This window comes from Telmatherina bonti (genome assembly GCF_933228915.1).
Source record: "Telmatherina bonti genome assembly, chromosome: 19".
Taxonomy (NCBI): Eukaryota; Metazoa; Chordata; class Actinopteri; order Atheriniformes; family Telmatherinidae; genus Telmatherina; species Telmatherina bonti.
Genome location: NC_136617.1, coordinates 32843759 through 32861959, shown reverse-complemented (window position 1 = coordinate 32861959; position 18201 = coordinate 32843759). Strand labels below are relative to the sequence as shown.

General features: G+C 41.8%; 1 protein-coding gene across 1 annotated transcript in view; it reads left to right on the top strand.

Annotated features, from left to right (window-relative positions):
* The window catches only part of phf14 (PHD finger protein 14), a 101663-nt gene that overhangs the window by 13210 nt on the left and 70252 nt on the right, over positions 1 to 18201 (top strand). Inside the window, exons 6-11 of the mRNA XM_079258787.1 lie at positions 3 to 977; positions 2926 to 3063; positions 7684 to 7830; positions 12423 to 12693; positions 13785 to 13891; positions 17444 to 17539. Of these exons, the coding sequence (XP_079114913.1) occupies positions 3 to 977; positions 2926 to 3063; positions 7684 to 7830; positions 12423 to 12693; positions 13785 to 13891; positions 17444 to 17539 (1734 nt within the window). The remainder of the gene's footprint in view (positions 1 to 2; positions 978 to 2925; positions 3064 to 7683; positions 7831 to 12422; positions 12694 to 13784; positions 13892 to 17443; positions 17540 to 18201) is intronic.

The window sequence follows — 18201 nt, the reverse complement described above, 5'->3', positions numbered from 1 at the left end:
AGACCTCCAACAGACCCAAACCAGAGTCCAACGGTCCTGCTGGTCTTCCTGCACCGGTGGTTCCGACCATGGCACAAAGACTCCAACCTGGATTGATCCCCTACCACCTGTATGCCCCACATGAAGAGTCTGCTGCAGATCCATGCTCAGGTCAGGAAGCTCTTCTCTCCAATGGAGCTACAGAGGAGTCTGCCAAACCGGCCCAGAGTTTCCTCATGATCCCAGAGCACCACTTCCATCAAACCTTGGATGCTAAGGACCAGCAGATCTTAGAACTAGTACAACAGAACAAGGAGCTGCTGAATCAGGTGACGAGGCTACATAGTCAGGTTAACCTGAACACCATCAAGCATTCAGTGGCTACCCAGAAGAAGCAAAACCTGAGAACAGCCATCGTAGAGGAGAAGATGAGACAAGACAAAGCTGAGAGTTCCTTCGCTCAGCTACAGGAGGAAGCAAACCAAGTCCACACGCAGCTGACTCAAGCTCGAGTTCAGCTCCAAGACCCCCAAAGGGAGGCTGAGATGAAAAGCGCTCTGATAGCAGAGGGGAAGAAGCTCAAAGAGCAGACGAGACACCAGAGATCTGCAGCTGAGAAGGAGGCGGCTGTTCTGTACGCAGAGATGCAGAGACAGAATCAGCGTCATGCAGAGGTCTCGGGTAGACTCAGCCAGCTGGAAGCAGCTCTCAGAGCGGAGAGGACCAGGACCACCAGAGCTGAGGCCCGCTTGGCCCAGCAAGTACAGGAAACATCACAGATGAAGGCTGCACTGGAGAGAGTCCACCGGGACTTGAAAGACCAGCAGCGCCAGTGGCAGCAGGAGGAGTGTGAACTCCTCGCCGAGCGGAAAGAAACTGAATCCGTCGTTAAAATGGCAGCGATGGAGAGACAACAATTCCTGGAGAACCAGAGGCAGAAATGGGAGAACGAGAAGTCCTCCCTTCTGAATATGATATCTACTCTGACAGAGACTCTCGCAGAGGAAGAAACGAAGGAACAGTCTGAAGACGGCTTGATGGAAAGAATAACAAATCTGGAGAAGTTCCTAGAAGAAAAGCAAAAGCACACGTCTTCCAGATAGGAGGAAGGTGGCTGAAGAATCCACCTCAGTCCCACTTCTGTGTCCTGAAGCTCCAAGTGAAACAGCTTCACACTGTCGTCCTCCTCATCCTTACCCTTCATCTTTTTTCCTGACCCCCCCCTCCTTTCATCCCACTGAGCATTATAGTTTGGTTTGGTTGGACAATATTGGCATCAAAATAGATTTACTGATAAAACCTTTTTTCTGTAAATATAAACTTTCACTATATCTCACAATAACTATACAAGTACATAAATGTACTTTTAGGGGTATAAAGGATTGTTACTAGGGTGGTACCTTCTAAGATACTGCTGTTGCAGCTCAGCAGTAAAGTTTCTACCATATGGAAACCAGTACTGGACCTCGGGGAGCTGTCTGGTCTTCATCGGGTACAAGCTGTGCTGCTGAGAGTACAACAGTTGTAGCTTTAAGGGTACCACCCCACTAGCAGTCCCTTCTACCCCTAAAGGTACACTTGTCTACTTTGCTCTCTGAGGGTGTAGTTATTGTCAAATGTGGTTGTTAATGGTTAAAAAATCATCAGATCAAAGCATTTTCAAACATAAATCAGCTCAGTTGGCCTTTTTTCTTTACCATCCATCCCGACCTTCCCCTCATTTCTTTTCATTTACTCTCAATCAACAATTAGATAAATAATAAATAAGTAAAAATGATAAATATGTGTTGAATACATCTTTTCAGTCAAAAATATCTGAGTGTAGAGATATGGAAAATATGTATTAAAATGGAGGAATTTAAGTTGGCTTTAAATGCCCCTCGGTTGCTAAGCAGCAGGGATTTACCGACGATGCTCCAAGCGTTGGAAGGTCTGCTTTTCCCCCCGTTGACTCGTGTCAAAACAAGCCTGCATTCTCATCCTAAAACACAGTTTGCGTGTTTTTAACCTGCTGCCGTTTAGATTTACAGTACGGTCAAATAAATGGCGTCCACGTGATCTTCCAACCCTGCTGACGCTCACACAGTGCTCGCTTGTTCGAGGGTTCCATCCCCCCCAGTCTGTTTCAGCGCGACTCAGCATTCACAGAATGTCCTTATTGTCATAGCAACATTGAGGGAGCAGTTGTGTGTGTAAGATTGGAATTCCCCACACATACACACACACACACACACACACACACACACACACACACCTCTACTGACACAGTAATATACAGCGATTCGGAGAAACTGGATGCATTTAACCATCAATCCATAGTTTTTATTGGTTTATAATGGATATCAGTGATTTAGTGGTGTCCATATGCAGATGCTCGCGTCAGCGCAGCATTTCACACACACACACACACACACACACACACACACACACACACACACACACACACACACACACACACACACACACACACACAGCTCCATCACTAAACAACCAGTTAGACAGCAGCTGCTTTGTTGGGCTGTGGCTGCCTTCATAAAACATGTCTGCGTACCTGAACGGGCTGCTGTTACACCGACACACAGCAAAATTTCTTTCATCTGGTTTCAAAATAAATTTTTGGAAGATTTTCCGATAATTTCACCGGTTTCTAACAGTTGTCTCATCTATGAGCCAATTTCTCTGCTGTTTTTCTACCGTTGTTGCACAAATTTGCCAACAAATTAATATCTTGAAGGATGGAGTCAGAAATATAAAAAATGAATGAGATAAATAATGTTAATAATGTTGGTGATGCTTCCTCATAGTGTGCTGTAGCGGGGTAGAATCCTGTTTGTCTGGTGGAGATGCTGAGATGCCAGTATGACCCAGTCAGGGCTGAGACCCTCTGATAACAACATGTGAAGAGAAGTCATGCTGATTTCCTGCTCTTGTGTTTGTTCTGTGAAGGAGTGCAGCTTCTGTGAGGATGCCCGCTTCGCCAGGACCGGCGTGTGCATCAGCTGCGACGCGGGAATGTGCCGGTCCTACTTCCACGTCACCTGCGCTCAGAGGGAGGGGCTTCTGTCTGAGGCGGCAGCAGAGGAGGTGAAGCAGCAACGTGTTTTAGTGTTTAGTGTGAAACGGGTTGGAAAACGTCTCATGACGCAGCGTCCACCAAGCTGCAGAATCTCATCTGTGCTCAGTTTCATGTCTCCTCAACACCTGCTGACAAAATTCTACAAATCCGAGGAAATTCTCCTCTTTCATGAGCAGTTAGAGCGACTCGTTGACATTTTCATCACTAACCAGTCCAGCTAGATGCAGGCTGAACCATAGTCAACTGAATCCACTGAACTCTTCATTATTGACGAGTTTCTGACAATCTTTGAGCTAGGCCTATCGCAATAAGCAATAAGTCGATGAATCGCACAAAAAGAAAAAATGCTCGCAATAGGTTTGCCAGACGTAATAATTTTCATTGGTCTTTCTTGACACTCGCTCACTCTCTCACCCAAAGTGAGATGGCATTATTTTAAGACAATATTATCTAAATACGGTAATACAAGCTTCCATCTGCACCTAAAACAATCAACTGTAGTTTTATCCCAGCTGGGAAAAGAAATCCTAAACAAACAGGCTAGCTCCATCTTCCCGACAGTCCAACATCACCGGCGTGTTTAACCGACAGATTATCTACCAGCAGGACGGTGCAACATGGCGTGCACTTAGACAGCGTGGTTGGTTAAGCCATGCTGCCTTTTAATATAGCTAAAAAGGCAACATTTTTAAAAATGTTGCAAACATTTCACAGCCAGAATGAATCACCTGGATGAACCATTCCACCTCTGGTCCAGTCCAAACATGCCCCCTCATATGAGCTTTACTATACTCTATTTAAGTGTGTTACATGATGTTTAGAGACCAGATGTTCCAGATAACCACGTTGCCAAAACCCCGGGAGAAACCCTGATCTGTTTCAGCAGACTGGGGACTGGATATAGCATAAACTAGTCTGCACATCGAGCGAAATGTTCTTTAGAAACCAAACTATGTTGATCTCTGAAAGGATGTATTATTTAGGCATTATTGTTATTTTAGTTGGAAATGGTCTCAAAATGTCAACAATAATCGCTTTGCACAATATTATCATCTATCGCAATAATTTCTGAGACAATTAATCGCATGGCAAAATTTGTTACCATGACAGGCCTACTTCAAGCTCTACATTAATTAATGATGGCATTTAATGCTGCAATAAAGAATAAAATAAAACTGGCATCTCTTAAGCTTGATACATACTCCACAAGAACACCCACCTCAAGTCCGACCAATCACACAATACTTCTCGGAGCCCCGCAAGAAAAAAGTTCTGCCAGCCCGATGTGTCGAGAACTTTTTTTTTTGTCTTGTCCAGCATTTAAGCAGGCAAAATGGATTTTCTGGATGCTGGGAAAAATTTACTTTGCCAAAGGAAGCATCATAAATATAATGCTCCCCTTGATATTCTGGATTTTTATTTTATTTTTCTATTTATTTTGCATAATTGTTCGTATTACAAAGTTTGTACTGCTGGACTGGACCGGAGAGGACAAAAGAGGAACAGAAAGAGAATGGAAAAGAAGAGAAAACAGAAGAATTGTTGAGAACTGTCTTCAAACGCGTCCGCGAGAACAAAACAACGTCATTTTCTTCTCGAAGCTTCGAGAACAAGAAGAAAGTTCTGGCTTCTCGTGGAGGATGGAACAAGCTTTAGAGGAGACTTCCCAGTGGGGTTAAAGTGAGCTATCGTCCCGTTAGCTTAGTTATCTGCAAGTCTTCACTCTCAGCCAGACACATTACCAACCAGTCAACAATGATGACCGAGCAGAGACGTTGATGAATACCTGTAAACGTAGGTTTAACGGCAGGTTGGTTGGTCGGCTGCAGGCTAGTGAGGAAGCCTCTCTAATGTAACGGTAAGGAGGCAAAAAGCTGAGAGTAGCATGGCTGAACAGTGTTCAGACGGCAGCCGTTACTTCCTGAAGTTAGCTCTCGATTAAGACACACACACATGTTGATTCTGCTGCTGGTTGGGAGACCTGGACCACATTAGACCAGGTCCCACTAAAAGACTGCAAGACTTCAGATGTTTAACTGTGGACTGAGAGTCAATACAGCAGATATGTTTCTATCAAACAGCAGATTGTAGTTTGAAAAAGGAAATTGTTTTTTGATAACGTTTATTTCTGATAAAGTAGAAAGTCTTGTTGGAAAAAGGTTTATTTTGTGCTTCAGTTTTTGGTCAGTTTTCCACCCTGTGTCATTGCAGCCTCCCGCACTTTGCTGTTAGTCCTCTGCTTCATTCCTGCAGATAGCATCCTCTATTGGCATGGGAGTGCTGCTTATCACACAGAGACAGAACACACACACACACCTGTAAAAAACAAACATCCTTTTATTTAGTAGTTAAACGAGCGAGTTTGCAGCTGGCTCTCAGTTCAGTTTGTCAGAACCAACAGCTGAGCTGGAAAAAATCTAGATCCAGTTTTAGCTGATCACAATGAGTTTCAGACCTGTTCACGCCTGATACGTCAGCAGCCCATGTGAAACTGAACGTGTGCACCCAGGTGTTGTGTTCCCATCAATGCTGGTCAAACTGCTGCGGTTTAAAACAAACCAGAAACTCCTGACAGCTACAGAAACGCTTGATGTGGGTCTGAAAGCTGACAAAACACTGAACCACATGATGTTTGTGTTACTCAGATGGCGATAATGTCTTATTAACTTCTGCTGAACAACATGGCCAAAAACTGAACAGACCCAAAGTTAAAGCTTCGCTTCAAATTCCTTCAGCTAACGGCTGCAGCTCCAGTTATTCTCTAAGAGCTTACAACATGTTACAGTCATTTTAACTTATGACAGTTTCATCAACACTCTTCATTAATAGACATTAATACATGACAGTAAACCAGGACGGATCACTGATCAGTCTGATCATACAGCAGAGGTGATCACCTCCTGCTTTGACTGCAGCGTGGAGCTTCTCGTTCTTTTAATGTTACTCACCAAAAGTCCTCCATACCACCAAAAAAAGACCCTAGACTTGTTGATGATCACTTTGTCTTAAAATAAACTCACTGAAGGGTCTGAAACACCGCTAAATATAGCACCAATGCTGCTAAGTTAGTAGCAGAGGTACTGTGTGCATCAGTATCATCAGAGTACCAGGAAATTTTGCTTGCTTTTTTTTTTCTTTTACATGTTAATGTTTCTGTAATTAATTAATCATAATTTACAAGTTATAGTCCCACTCCCATATATATATATATATATATATATATATATATATATATATATATATATATATATATATATATATATATATATATATATATATGTATATATGTATGTATATATGTATATATGTATGTATATATGTATATATGTATGTATATATGTATATGTATATATATGTATATGTATATATATATGTATATGTATATATATGTATATGTATATATATATATATGTGTATATATATATATATATATATATATATATATATATATATATATATATATGTATATATATATATATATATGTATGTATATATATATGTATGTATGTATGCATAAAATGTGAATTTATCTGTATGTCTTTGAGAGAGGCTGATTTTGGGCATGTTGGTGCTTCGTCTCAGTGGTGAAAAAACCCTTTTAAGGCAGTTTTCCAGCCTTATCGAGGACGGCTGCAGGATATATATCATCAAGTAAAAATTGAAGAGTGTCTGAAAATACTTTCTTGGGAGTGGTCCTTGATGACAAACTGAGTTGGAAACTTCACATTGATTACCTGTGTGGAAAAATAGCCAGAAGTGTTGGTATTCTAGCAAAATGTAGATATATACTAAATTCCAAAACATTACTTACCTTGTACAATGCTCTGGTATTACCATATTTCAGTTATTTTGTGGAAGTCTGGGGGACCACATTTAAGACTACTTTGCAAAGTTATTCTACCAAAAAGGGCTATAAGGGTTATCAATCATGCAGGTTATATGGATCATACAAATAATTTACTTTTGAAAGTACGTTGCCTCAAATTTTGTGACTTGGTTCAGTTCAAAATAGCTCAATTTATGTTCAAAGTTCAAAGTAATTAGATGTCATGTAACATACAAAAGATGTTCAAAGACAGAGTTTCTGTGCACAGACTGATGTTATGTTATAGAAACCATTTGTACGCACTGCCCTAAAAAGCAGATGTTTCCATTTATGCCGTAAGTTTATGGAATGGACTAAGTGATGATTTAAAATTATGTAATAATATTATTCAGTTTTAAAAAAATGTATAAGAAATTGTTATTAGATAAATATATTAAAAAAAAAGAAAATTCATGATTTATTTTGCTGTTTTAGATTTTGCCTTTAAACTGATGATATATGACTAACACTATATATATATATATATATATATATATATATATATATATATATATATATATATATATATGTAATCACATTTATATATATCACATAATTAATCACTGCGAGCAGAAGGGGTCACAAACACCAACTCATGTTATTTAACCACTGACATAGATTCCTTAATTTTTATCTGGTTCAGTTTTCATGTTTGTCTCCTGAGTGAGACGTGCGAAGGACCGAGCTGTGAAGGTCAGAGCAGTGAAACACGTTTTCATTCTTTAGCTGTTCTAACATCTAGCCAACGCGCTTGTCTCCTCAGGACATCGCGGATCCTTTCTTTGCGTACTGCAAGCAGCATGCGGACCGCTTCGACAGGAAGTGGAAGAGGAAGAATTACCTGGCTTTACAGTCCTACTGTAAGGTCTCTCTGCAGGAGAGAGAGAAGCAGCTGACTCCTGAGGCTCAGGTACGACTTTCTCTACTTTCTCTGAGAGTGTGTGTTCATACATCTGTGGTGTGTTTGACCCAGACACAGTCTAGAAAAACACACTGATTTCCATAGATGGCCTGCTTCATGACCACCTGCTACAGGAAAAGGCCCCCCACACCGCCCCCCTCTGTGTCAGATGTCAGACAAGTCAGCCAATTAATGCTCTTTACTCTGAGTTTACCTGAAGTTCAGTGATCTGTGGTCAACGCTGCATCAGCAGTCATCTCATCTAATCGTTCACTTTAGGAACTTCAAGCTTTTTTATGTTTCTCTAGTCACTAGTTTCACTGCAGGTCTGCTTTTATTTAGTAAAGAGGACAACATCAGTCATAAAAATCTGTTTTATTTAATTTGTAAATAAATTTTAAATGAATTTGATTTGAAAGTTTTTCACAAAACCGTCAGTGAAAATAAATCCCTAAAGCTGCAGTTGTTTAAGTCTTTTCTGAAGCAGGAAAATGGGTTTAGCAGACAACACCAGTCTGCAGAAGCTGCTTTTCACTCATCCTTTAGGCCCATTTCTGTATGTAAACAGTAGGGGTGGGAGAAAAAATAGATTTGCATTAAAAAAAATCTGCTTTTTTTTTGTTTTAAATTTGTTTTAAATGTGCAGAGAAACATCCTCCACCTTCACATTTTAAGTCAAAAGTTTGGACACATTTTGGATTTTTGATTTGAAGGGAAAAGCAGAGCTGGACATGTGGACAGCTGTTTGTAATACACATGTGGCGTACTGCGGTAACAGAACTAACGTTACTGCCCACCTAGCCAGACGCCATCCTGAGGTCAATGCAGAGCTAACAGCCAAATGTAGCGCAGCAGCAAGACAACAGACACTTAAACCAGCACTTTTATATCCAGTTCCTGAAACAAGAGTAGAAGTTTAAACTACTGCTTCAGATATTGCTGCGAAATAAATCTTAAAAACTGACACAGCTGATTTTTTTTATTTGGTAAATCTGGCTCATGATGTAGTCCAGGGCTATATATTAGATACACATATTAAAATATTCAACATATTAATATAATATATATATTAAAAATACACAAATTAAATTAGATATTCAGGTGGGCCAGATTTTTTTAAAAAAAATGAAAAAAGGGTCAAAGCCAGTAAATAAAGGAAATAAATCAGTAAAAAAAAAAAAGAAAAAAGACACATTTACATTTTGAAAAATAAGTAGTTTATAAAATTTTTCAATTTTAAATTCAGTCCCACATGACAGAGCAAATGCACAAAATAAAATAATGAAAATTCCAGTCATGGTCTATTTTTCTCCTAAATTTTAATATAAAAAGATCATATACAACTAAACTTCTCGATGTGGCACCTCACATTATAATCTTTAAACACCGCCACACACTCATTGCACATTAAACACATCGGTTTGGCGCTCGAATGTGACGGAAAAATAAAGAAGTACTTATCAGTCCAGGCGGGGTGAAATCTACGGTTTTCATTGTCAGTTTTACGTTTTGGGACGGAGAACGACATGCTTGCTAGCACTACTCTTACAACTTCAAAACACAACGATAAGCGCTGGGGTTAGTGTTGCTAGGCCACCAAGTGTTGCATTCGCTGTCTGCATGACTATAGGATTGTAGGCTACTTAACCAGCGTAGGAATAACTGAAGGTTCTTGATTAATATCTTTATTCTTTTACATAAGCTGGGCCGCATAGAAGTTGGTTCTGGGCCACATAGAGGTTGGTTCTGGGCCACATAGAGGTTGGTTCTGGGCCACATAGAGGTTGGTTCTGGGCCACATAGAGGTTGGTTCTGGGCCGCATAGAGGTTGGTTCTGGGCCACATAGAGGTTGGTTCTGGGGCACATAGAGGTTGGTTCTGGGCCGCATAGAGGTTGGTTCTGGGCCACATAGAGGTTGGTTCTGGGCCACATAGAGGTTGGTTCTGGGCCACATAGAGGTTGGTTCTGGGCCACATAGAGGTTGGTGGTTCTGTGCCGCATAGAGGTTGGTGGTTCTGTGCCGCATAGAGGTTGGTTCTGGGCCACATAGAGGTTGGTTCTGGGCCGCATAGAGGTTGGTTCTGGGCCACATAGAGGTTGGTTCTGGGCCACATAGAGGTTGGTTCTGGGCCACATAGAGGTTGGTTCTGGGCCACATAGAGGTTGGTGGTTCTGTGCCGCATAGAAGTTGGTTCTGGGCCACATAGAGGTTGGTGGTTCTGTGCCGCATAGAGGTTGGTTCTGGGCCACATAGAGGTTGGTTCTGGGCCGCATAGAGGTTGGTTCTGGGCCACATAGAGGTTGGTTCTGGGCCACATAGAGGTTGGTTCTGTGCCGCATAGAGGTTGGTTCTGGGCCACATAGAGGTTGGTGGTTCTGTGCCGCATAGAGGTTGGTTCTGGGCCACATAGAGGTTGGTGGTTCTGTGCCGCATAGAGGTTGGTTCTGGGCCACATAGAGGTTGGTTCTGGGCCACATAGAGGTTGGTGGTTCTGTGCCGCATAGAGGTTGGTTCTGTGCCGCATAGAGGTTGGTTCTGGGCCACATAGAGGTTGGTTCTGGGCCACATAGAGGTTGGTTCTGGGCCACATAGAGGTTGGTGGTTCTGTGCCGCATAGAGGTTGGTTCTGGGCCACATAGAGGTTGGTTCTGGGCCACATAGAGGTTGGTGGTTCTGTGCCGCATAGAGGTTGGTTCTGTGCCGCATAGAGGTTGGTTCTGGGCCACATAGAGGTTGGTTCTGGGCCACATAGAGGTTGGTTCTGGGCCACATAGAGGTTGGTTCTGGGCCGCATAGAGGTTGGTTCTGGGCCACATAGAGGTTGGTTCTGGGCCACATAGAAGTTGGTTCTGGGCCACATAGAGGTTGGTTCTGGGCCACATAGAGGTTGGTTCTGGGCCACATAGAAGTTGGTTCTGGGCCACATAGAAGTTGGTTCTGGGCCACATAGAGGTTGGTTCTGGGCTGCGTGTGGCCTGCGGGCTGCCACTGGAAGAGGCCTGATGTAGTCTGTAAACATGGTCATCATGCAACGTTCTCACATGGTCTGCTGTTTAAAAAGAAAATCAAATTTTGGCAATACTGAGAAATCGTAGTTTAAATCGAATCGGCTCCCAAAAATAAATCGTTGAAATCAAATCGAGAGAAAAGCTTATCGTCCCTGCCCTACAACAGTGTTTTAAACGTTATCGTACGTCTCCACAATCATACTTCCATTCCTCTTTCGCGTTGCCATGGTTGTTCATGGTCAGTTCTACCACTAGTGGGCAGTGCTGAGTTCATATTCAGGTGGTAGCGCTAAAGCACCGCTAGAAAGTTGTTTACAACCGACCGGAAACACCAGAAGAAGAAGAATAAAACCACAAAGACTTTTGCTTTTGTCAACTTCTACAGTTTTTTTTTCTTTTTTGCATTTTTTATTTTCTGGTTTATGTGGCTGTGTCCGAATGTTCACCCTGCCTGCAATGCATTGTGGTCTATATTGACATATACAGTGACCATCGATGAGCACTACTACTCAAGATGCATTGTGGGGAATTTTGAGGGCACTACTTTTTCTCTCTGGACATTCGGACACATCTAGGAAATGGTGATAGCACCATGTAGGGCACTATGTAGAGAACAGGGTGGATGTCTGGACGCAGCCTGAGTCGTCTTTATCCTGTTACTCCTCTTCTCTGGTTTGTTTCTTCCAACAATACTGTCAATCTGCTGTCTTTCCATCATTTGTATCCAGTATAAACCAGCCTTAACTCTTTATTTAAGTCTTTTCGGCCCACGTACCTCTCAGCTAATCCCTGATAGTGCCGAGCATGTGGAAGCACCCTAAACTAACCTTCACCTGGAGTCAAACTTGAACCTGCAGTCGTCAGTAACATGCAGATGAAACTTAACCTTTCATTAAAAGATAATTGAACGGTACCACTCAAAGGTTTGGGACCACTTTCCCATTGTTCCCAAACCTCTGAGTGGCGTAGTATATGAAAGTCATCAGAACGTAAATTTCCAACGCTACAGTCGGGTATTGATGACATCCAGATGTTGATAAAACTGGGCTACTTATATTCATATCACACTAATCATTTGGAGCAAATTAAACCATGGTCAGTGAGATTTGTAACCCCAACTGGCTGCATTATTTTCGTCTATAAACACATGAGTTCGGCAAGTTAAATCACTGTAATGTCACTCCGTTACCATAGCAACGTGCTTATCAACTAATTCATATAATGGGAGAACCGCACGGTAGCTTTTCAACAGTTGTTTAGCATAAAAAGTACATCGAGGCCGACATGAAATAGTTCCTATACTTTTTAGTTCCTATACTAAGTTTTATGAAAAAGAAATAAACATTTGTTATAAAATGTTTACTTTGTGGTATAAACGGAGTAAACAACTCGGAACTGTGCGTTACACTGTTATAATGCACTTTGCTGTGCGTCGTGGTGTTCTAGACTCGTGCGTTATAACCGTGTAATGCATGGCTCCTCGTTGTTTTGTCATTACTAACCCTCCAGATGTTTGATTTAAGGCGTATTTGCTAACTGGACCTTCCGCAGATCAGCTGTGTGTGAACATGTTGTGGTTTTCCCTCTGCAGGCCCGGATCACCACTCGCCTGCAGCAGTACAGAGCAAAGGCAGAGCTGTCCAGGAACACCCGTCCTCAGGCGTGGGTGCCCCGAGAGAAGCTGCCACGACCTCTGACCTCCAGTGCCTCAGCCATCAGGAAGTTGATGAGAAAGGCAGAACTGATGGGCATCAGCACCGACATTTTCCCCGTGGACACGTCCGATGCCAACGCCAGCATGGACGGGCGCAGGAAACACAAGCAGCCCGCCCTCACTGCGGACTTTGTCAACTACTACCTCGGTAAAAATATAGAAAAATGACGTTGTTTCAGTGAGAGGAAGGCGTTTCCTTCTGACTTCACGCCGTGCTGTGAAGACGGAAACTCTGGCTTTTATTAGTGAGAAGACTTCCAGAACAGAGCGAAGCTCTGGAAGCTTCTGATGAGAATCTGGTGCCTTATTCGCCATAAATAAACGATTAAAGGAGAGTACAGCATCAGCAGAACGATGTCTGGGTGGAGAAACATCACTCTTGATTTTACTAATCAAAGTCAGATATCCCCCGGTGACCTATCAGATTAACACGGCAGCCTGCAAATGGAGCGTTTTAATTGGCTGACGGGGGCCCTGCAACCCTGCAGGACAGATTATAGATGCGGTGGCTTTAGATGGAGATGAGAAGCACAGAGTTTAAAGATAGAAGCTGAAATCCAGTAAAAACCAAGTGAAAGGATCCTTTTTTTTTATCTCACCGTTATCCTGCTCCAGATCTTTTCCTGTTTTTTACAAGTGGCGGCCGAGACGTCCCCAATGCCTGGAACTGATGTGAATGTCACAGAGTTTCGTTTTAACAAAGTAGCTCTGTCTTTATTAGAAACCAGAGAGAACAGAAAACATCTTCGAAGACACTTAAATTAGCAAGCCTTGGTTTGGTGCGGTTACCGTGGCAGCAGCAGTCTCCCGTTTGCCCTCTGACCCCGTCATTCGGAGATAATCGCCTTCATCCAGAAAAGCAGCAGTTTAGTTTCCCACCTTTATCTGCAGGAGCACTGAGCTGAAAATGTGATGCTTATCTGCATGTTTGCCACCAACACCTCTTCCGCTCGTCCTCCGCTCCATGTTTTCTCATTTACTGATATCCATCGGAAGCATAAGAAATGCATTTTCCTTTGTTTAAGCACGTGTAATCTGGGTTTGTTGGATCCAGAGGAGGATCAGGTGTCGTACAGTACGGTTCTTTCCAAATGTCTCACAAAGACATTTTCTCCCCACTATAACGTCGCCACGTATGCAACCTTGAGGAGAAATTGGCAACCAGCGCGTCATCTCATGAACCGTTTCCTGTACGCAGAGTTTCATCATTTCATTGATTTGTGTCTCATTGTTACTCAGAGCGGAACATGCGAATGATCCAGATCCAGGACAACATCTCCGAGCAGAAGAACTTAAAAGACAAACTGGAGAACGAGCAGGAAAAGCTGCACGTGGAGTACAACAAGGTGAGCCGCGATTCTCCAACTCACACCATTTCAAATATCTAATCTTCATTTTGAGCCGGTAAATCTAAAAGAAGCTGATTGTCCTGCAGTGATTCAGATAAATACTTGAGCTGAAACTGGATTTCATGGTTAACCTGATAAAGACCAGGGAGAACTGAGTATCAGGGACCATGTGAAGCTAACAGCTAGCATGCAGAGCAACAGCTCTGGACTGTGACGAGCTTCCTGAAGGACCAGATACTGGCTGTATGGGTCCCTCGCATCACCTCCCTCACACGGACCTATCCTGCTATCTTTCATCTGCTTCCTCTAGCTAGAAGTCACAATTTTCATCCTGTTATGTGGATTCACAGCGTGTCGTTACTTTTTCTGAGCTCAAGGATGAGTTAAGACCTGCCCTCCGCCTTTTGACCAAGCGGCAACCTCCAGCGGTAAAAAGTGAAGTCTATGTGGAAGTGCATAAAACTGCAGTTCCTCCTTCATCCACTAGGGGCTGCAAAGCAGAGCAAATCCCCATAGACTCCCATGTTAAAAAGATCAACTTCACAGCAGAAATAAACATGTTTACAGCAGAAATAAACATGTTTACAGTAGGAATAAACATGTTTACAGCCTGGTTCAAAAATCCATTTTAGGTTTAATAGGTCAGGTTTACCTTCATGACAACTGTGGGGGGAGTGATTTTTTTTTCTAACTCGCCCGTTTAAAAGTAATTTAATCTCAAAGTTCTGCATATTTAAGGACGTGTCCTTTTTATTGACAGGTATCATTCTCCTGCTTCAAGTCAGAAGAACGTAGAACAACCGCGGTTTTTAGCCGGTTAACAATGTGACTTAGCTTTAGCCTGCTTACCTCAGTTAGCTGGTTAGCTCCTGTTATCTCCGGGTTAGCTCGGTTAGCTCTTAGCTACAGAAAGCTCGGAGTTCACTCGATGTCAATCATCCACCATGACACTCACAGCCTCCCTCTCAGCTCCCACCTCTTTGCCCATATTTGTATTTTCTGGGTGAGACGACGTGCATGCCTCTGCCAAGATGGCGATGGTAGGAACCGCCCACCGAGCTTCAACTCAGCTCTTCAGAAACCTACGGGTGACGTCACGGAGGCTCCGCCCATCTTTTTACATACAGTCTATGGGTTTAGTTCATGTAAACATATGTTTGTGTTATTGTCGCTGCGCTGCAGAACAGCTAAAACTTCGTCTGATGAACCAACCAGTAGAAACGCTGTTGCAAAAGAGATTTAAGCCGTAATAATCCTTAAAATATTGTAAAAAAAAAAAAAAAAAAAAAAAAAGCCAGTTTCTAACATCAGGTATTTATTTGGTTTTTTTTTTTTTTTTTTAACAAAAAGCAACACATTGTTTTTAGAATATTCACCATTTAATACCATGTGATATGTGAACATTTTTACAGCGTAATCTTCTGCTTTCTGGCGTCAGAATCAGCAGCAGTTTGAACAAAGTTTTTACCATGAAGTGATGCAAAAACTGTGTAACATCCATGTCACGCCGAGCTCTCACCACCTTCTGTGAATAAAACTGCAGGAGAAAGATGATGAACAGCCTCAGTTGTTTACAAACAAGCAGCTTGGATACAAACATAACTTTATTCATTTAAAGGCATTTTGCACATGTTCAGCTGCAGCAGTGCTGTTGAACTCTTCATCGCTCCACACATCAGTTTCTGTCTCAGGTTTTACGCTTCCAGCGGCGGACATGTCTCGTTTTGTCCACTGCGTCTTCTCACCTCCAGGTCCAACGGTTTACTTCCTGTTTGGTGTTTTTTTTGAAAGACTTTGTATGTTAGTGGTTTGACAATGACAATCTCATTGTGTAATAAAAATATAGATTTCTAAATAGGGATGCACCAATATCGATATCAGTATCGGTATTGGCTCAATACCAAGCGTGTGTATTCGTACTTGGTATTAATAAAATGTACCGATACCACACTAGTCAAGCCAGCACAGATGTGTGTGATGACATGCTTCGGACGTGTTTTAAAGAAATAAATGCCTTGAATGTTAAAATGCGACATTTTTTGTTACACTAAAACCAGATCTTTGTTTCCAAACCACACATTTATAGTTGTATTTAGGTAAAATGTTCCAAATCAGAATAAAACTTGTTCAAATAGTTAGATCTGTAATGTTATTATATTTGTATTGGTGAGATAACTTCAGAAAGGATGGGTCATTTATTACAACCTAATGAAATTTTACACAGTTATAACAGCAATTATAACCATAGTCACAAGAATGTTCACATAAACAGATCTGGTATCTGCAAATATTGGTATCGGCAGATATTCACATTTCAGATATCTGTATCGGATCAGAACTCCCAAACAATGGATCAGCGTATCCCTATTGCTAAATATTTTTTTCAAATTCACAGATTAATTCACACAAAAAGAACTCAAACTGCAAATTTTCTTGTAATTAAACAAATGAAATGGAAAAATTAATGAAGAACTGCAGATTAGTTAAGTTTATTTGTATATCACCTTTCATGTACAAGACCATTCATAGTGCTTTACATGAAACATTAAAAGCATTCCAGAAAAAAAGCATAAAAGAAAATACAAATAACAAAATCACAATAAAATCATAAATTAAAATAATTAAAAGCAGAATTAATTAAAAGTTACTGTACAGATGTCATGTATAGGCGCATGAGAAAAGAAATGTTTTTAACCTGGATTTACATTTGATGAAAGTTTAATCTCCACTGGTCTGGACTTTGGTCCGGACTCTGGTCTGGATTCTGATCTGGACTCTGGTCTGGACTTTGGTCCGGACTCTGGTCTGGATTCTGATCTGGACTCTGGTCTGGACTTTGGTCCGGACTCTGGTCTGGATTCTGATCTGGACTCTGGTCTGGACTTTGGTCCGGACTCTGGTCTGGATTCTGATCTGGACTCTGGTCTGGACTTTGGTCCGGACTCTGGTCTGGACTTTGGTCCGGACTCTGGTCTGGATTCTGATCTGGACTCTGGTCTGGACTTTGGTCCGGACTCTGGTCTGGATTCTGATCTGGACTCTGGTCTGGACTTTGGTCCGGACTCTGGTCTGGACTTTGGTCCGGACTCTGGTCTGGATTCTGATCTGGACTCTGGTCTGGACTTTGGTCCGGACTCTGGTCTGGATTCTGATCTGGACTCTGGTCTGGACTTTGGTCCGGACTCTGGTCTGGACTTTGGTCCGGACTCTGGTCTTGACTCTGAATCTTCGTTCAGCTGAGACGGACGTGAAGTTTCTGGGTTGTTTCCACGAAATGTGGGGCATGATCTTCTGCACGTGTGACCCAGGAAGCGCGAGGACGTGTGGATAAATCACCTGCTCTAACGTAGAGCTGCTTATTATAGATGTTTGTCTGGAAACAATAAACTGAAACTCTATGTTGATCTGAAACATTAAAATAAGTATTTCTTTCCAAACATCATCAGGTCAGATGTAAACGTTCCACCCTGCGCTCTGGTGGAGACAAACCCGTTACGTTACAGTACAGAGTTGTTCTTCATCGTCATGTTGTCTTCCTCTCCTGCTAAGCTCTGCGAGTTCCTGGAGGAGCTGCTGAACGTGAACGGGGAGCTGCGAGGTGAAGGCCAGGCCATGTGGACTCTGCTGGGAGGAATCCTGGGTCAGGTACCGTCACTCTGCTTCTCTTCCTGCTTCCTCTCAGGACGCTTCCATCACATCATTTTATGATTATTAAAACTTTTTCTCCATCCAGGGTCTTTTCCTCCCTCTTTTAAAATCCCTTCATCGTTCATGTTACTAAACAAACTCATCTGTACCGTCTTGTATTTATGCTCACCAGAAATATTCCAGCATTTTATGTTCATATTTTCATGAAATATGCAGGTAAGGTGTTAGGCAAGCGAGTGGGTTTGTCGCATGCTGTGGGAATATCACAGTCTTTGTTAAAAGGGCTGTGACGATTCCGATTTTTGGGTGCCGATTTGATTTAAATTGCGATTCTTACAATTCTTCGATATTGCTGATTTTTGTAGATTAAAAACAGAAAAGAAATGTACAAAACCTTTTTTGCTCGTCACTTTTTAAAATTTTAATTAAGAAAAAACAACCCAGTAGCCAGACCATCATTCTGCTGCTATAATGCCCAAGAAGACAATTAAAAAGATCAATAAAAACAATAAAAAATGACAAAAATTTTTAAATTGGATTATTTTTATTTACTTAAAAAAAACTTTTCTTTTTTTATTTAAACAAAAAAACAGATTTTAAAATGTAAAGCAAAAAATTCTGATCGATTAGATTTTCACAGCCCTATTTGTTAATGTGCA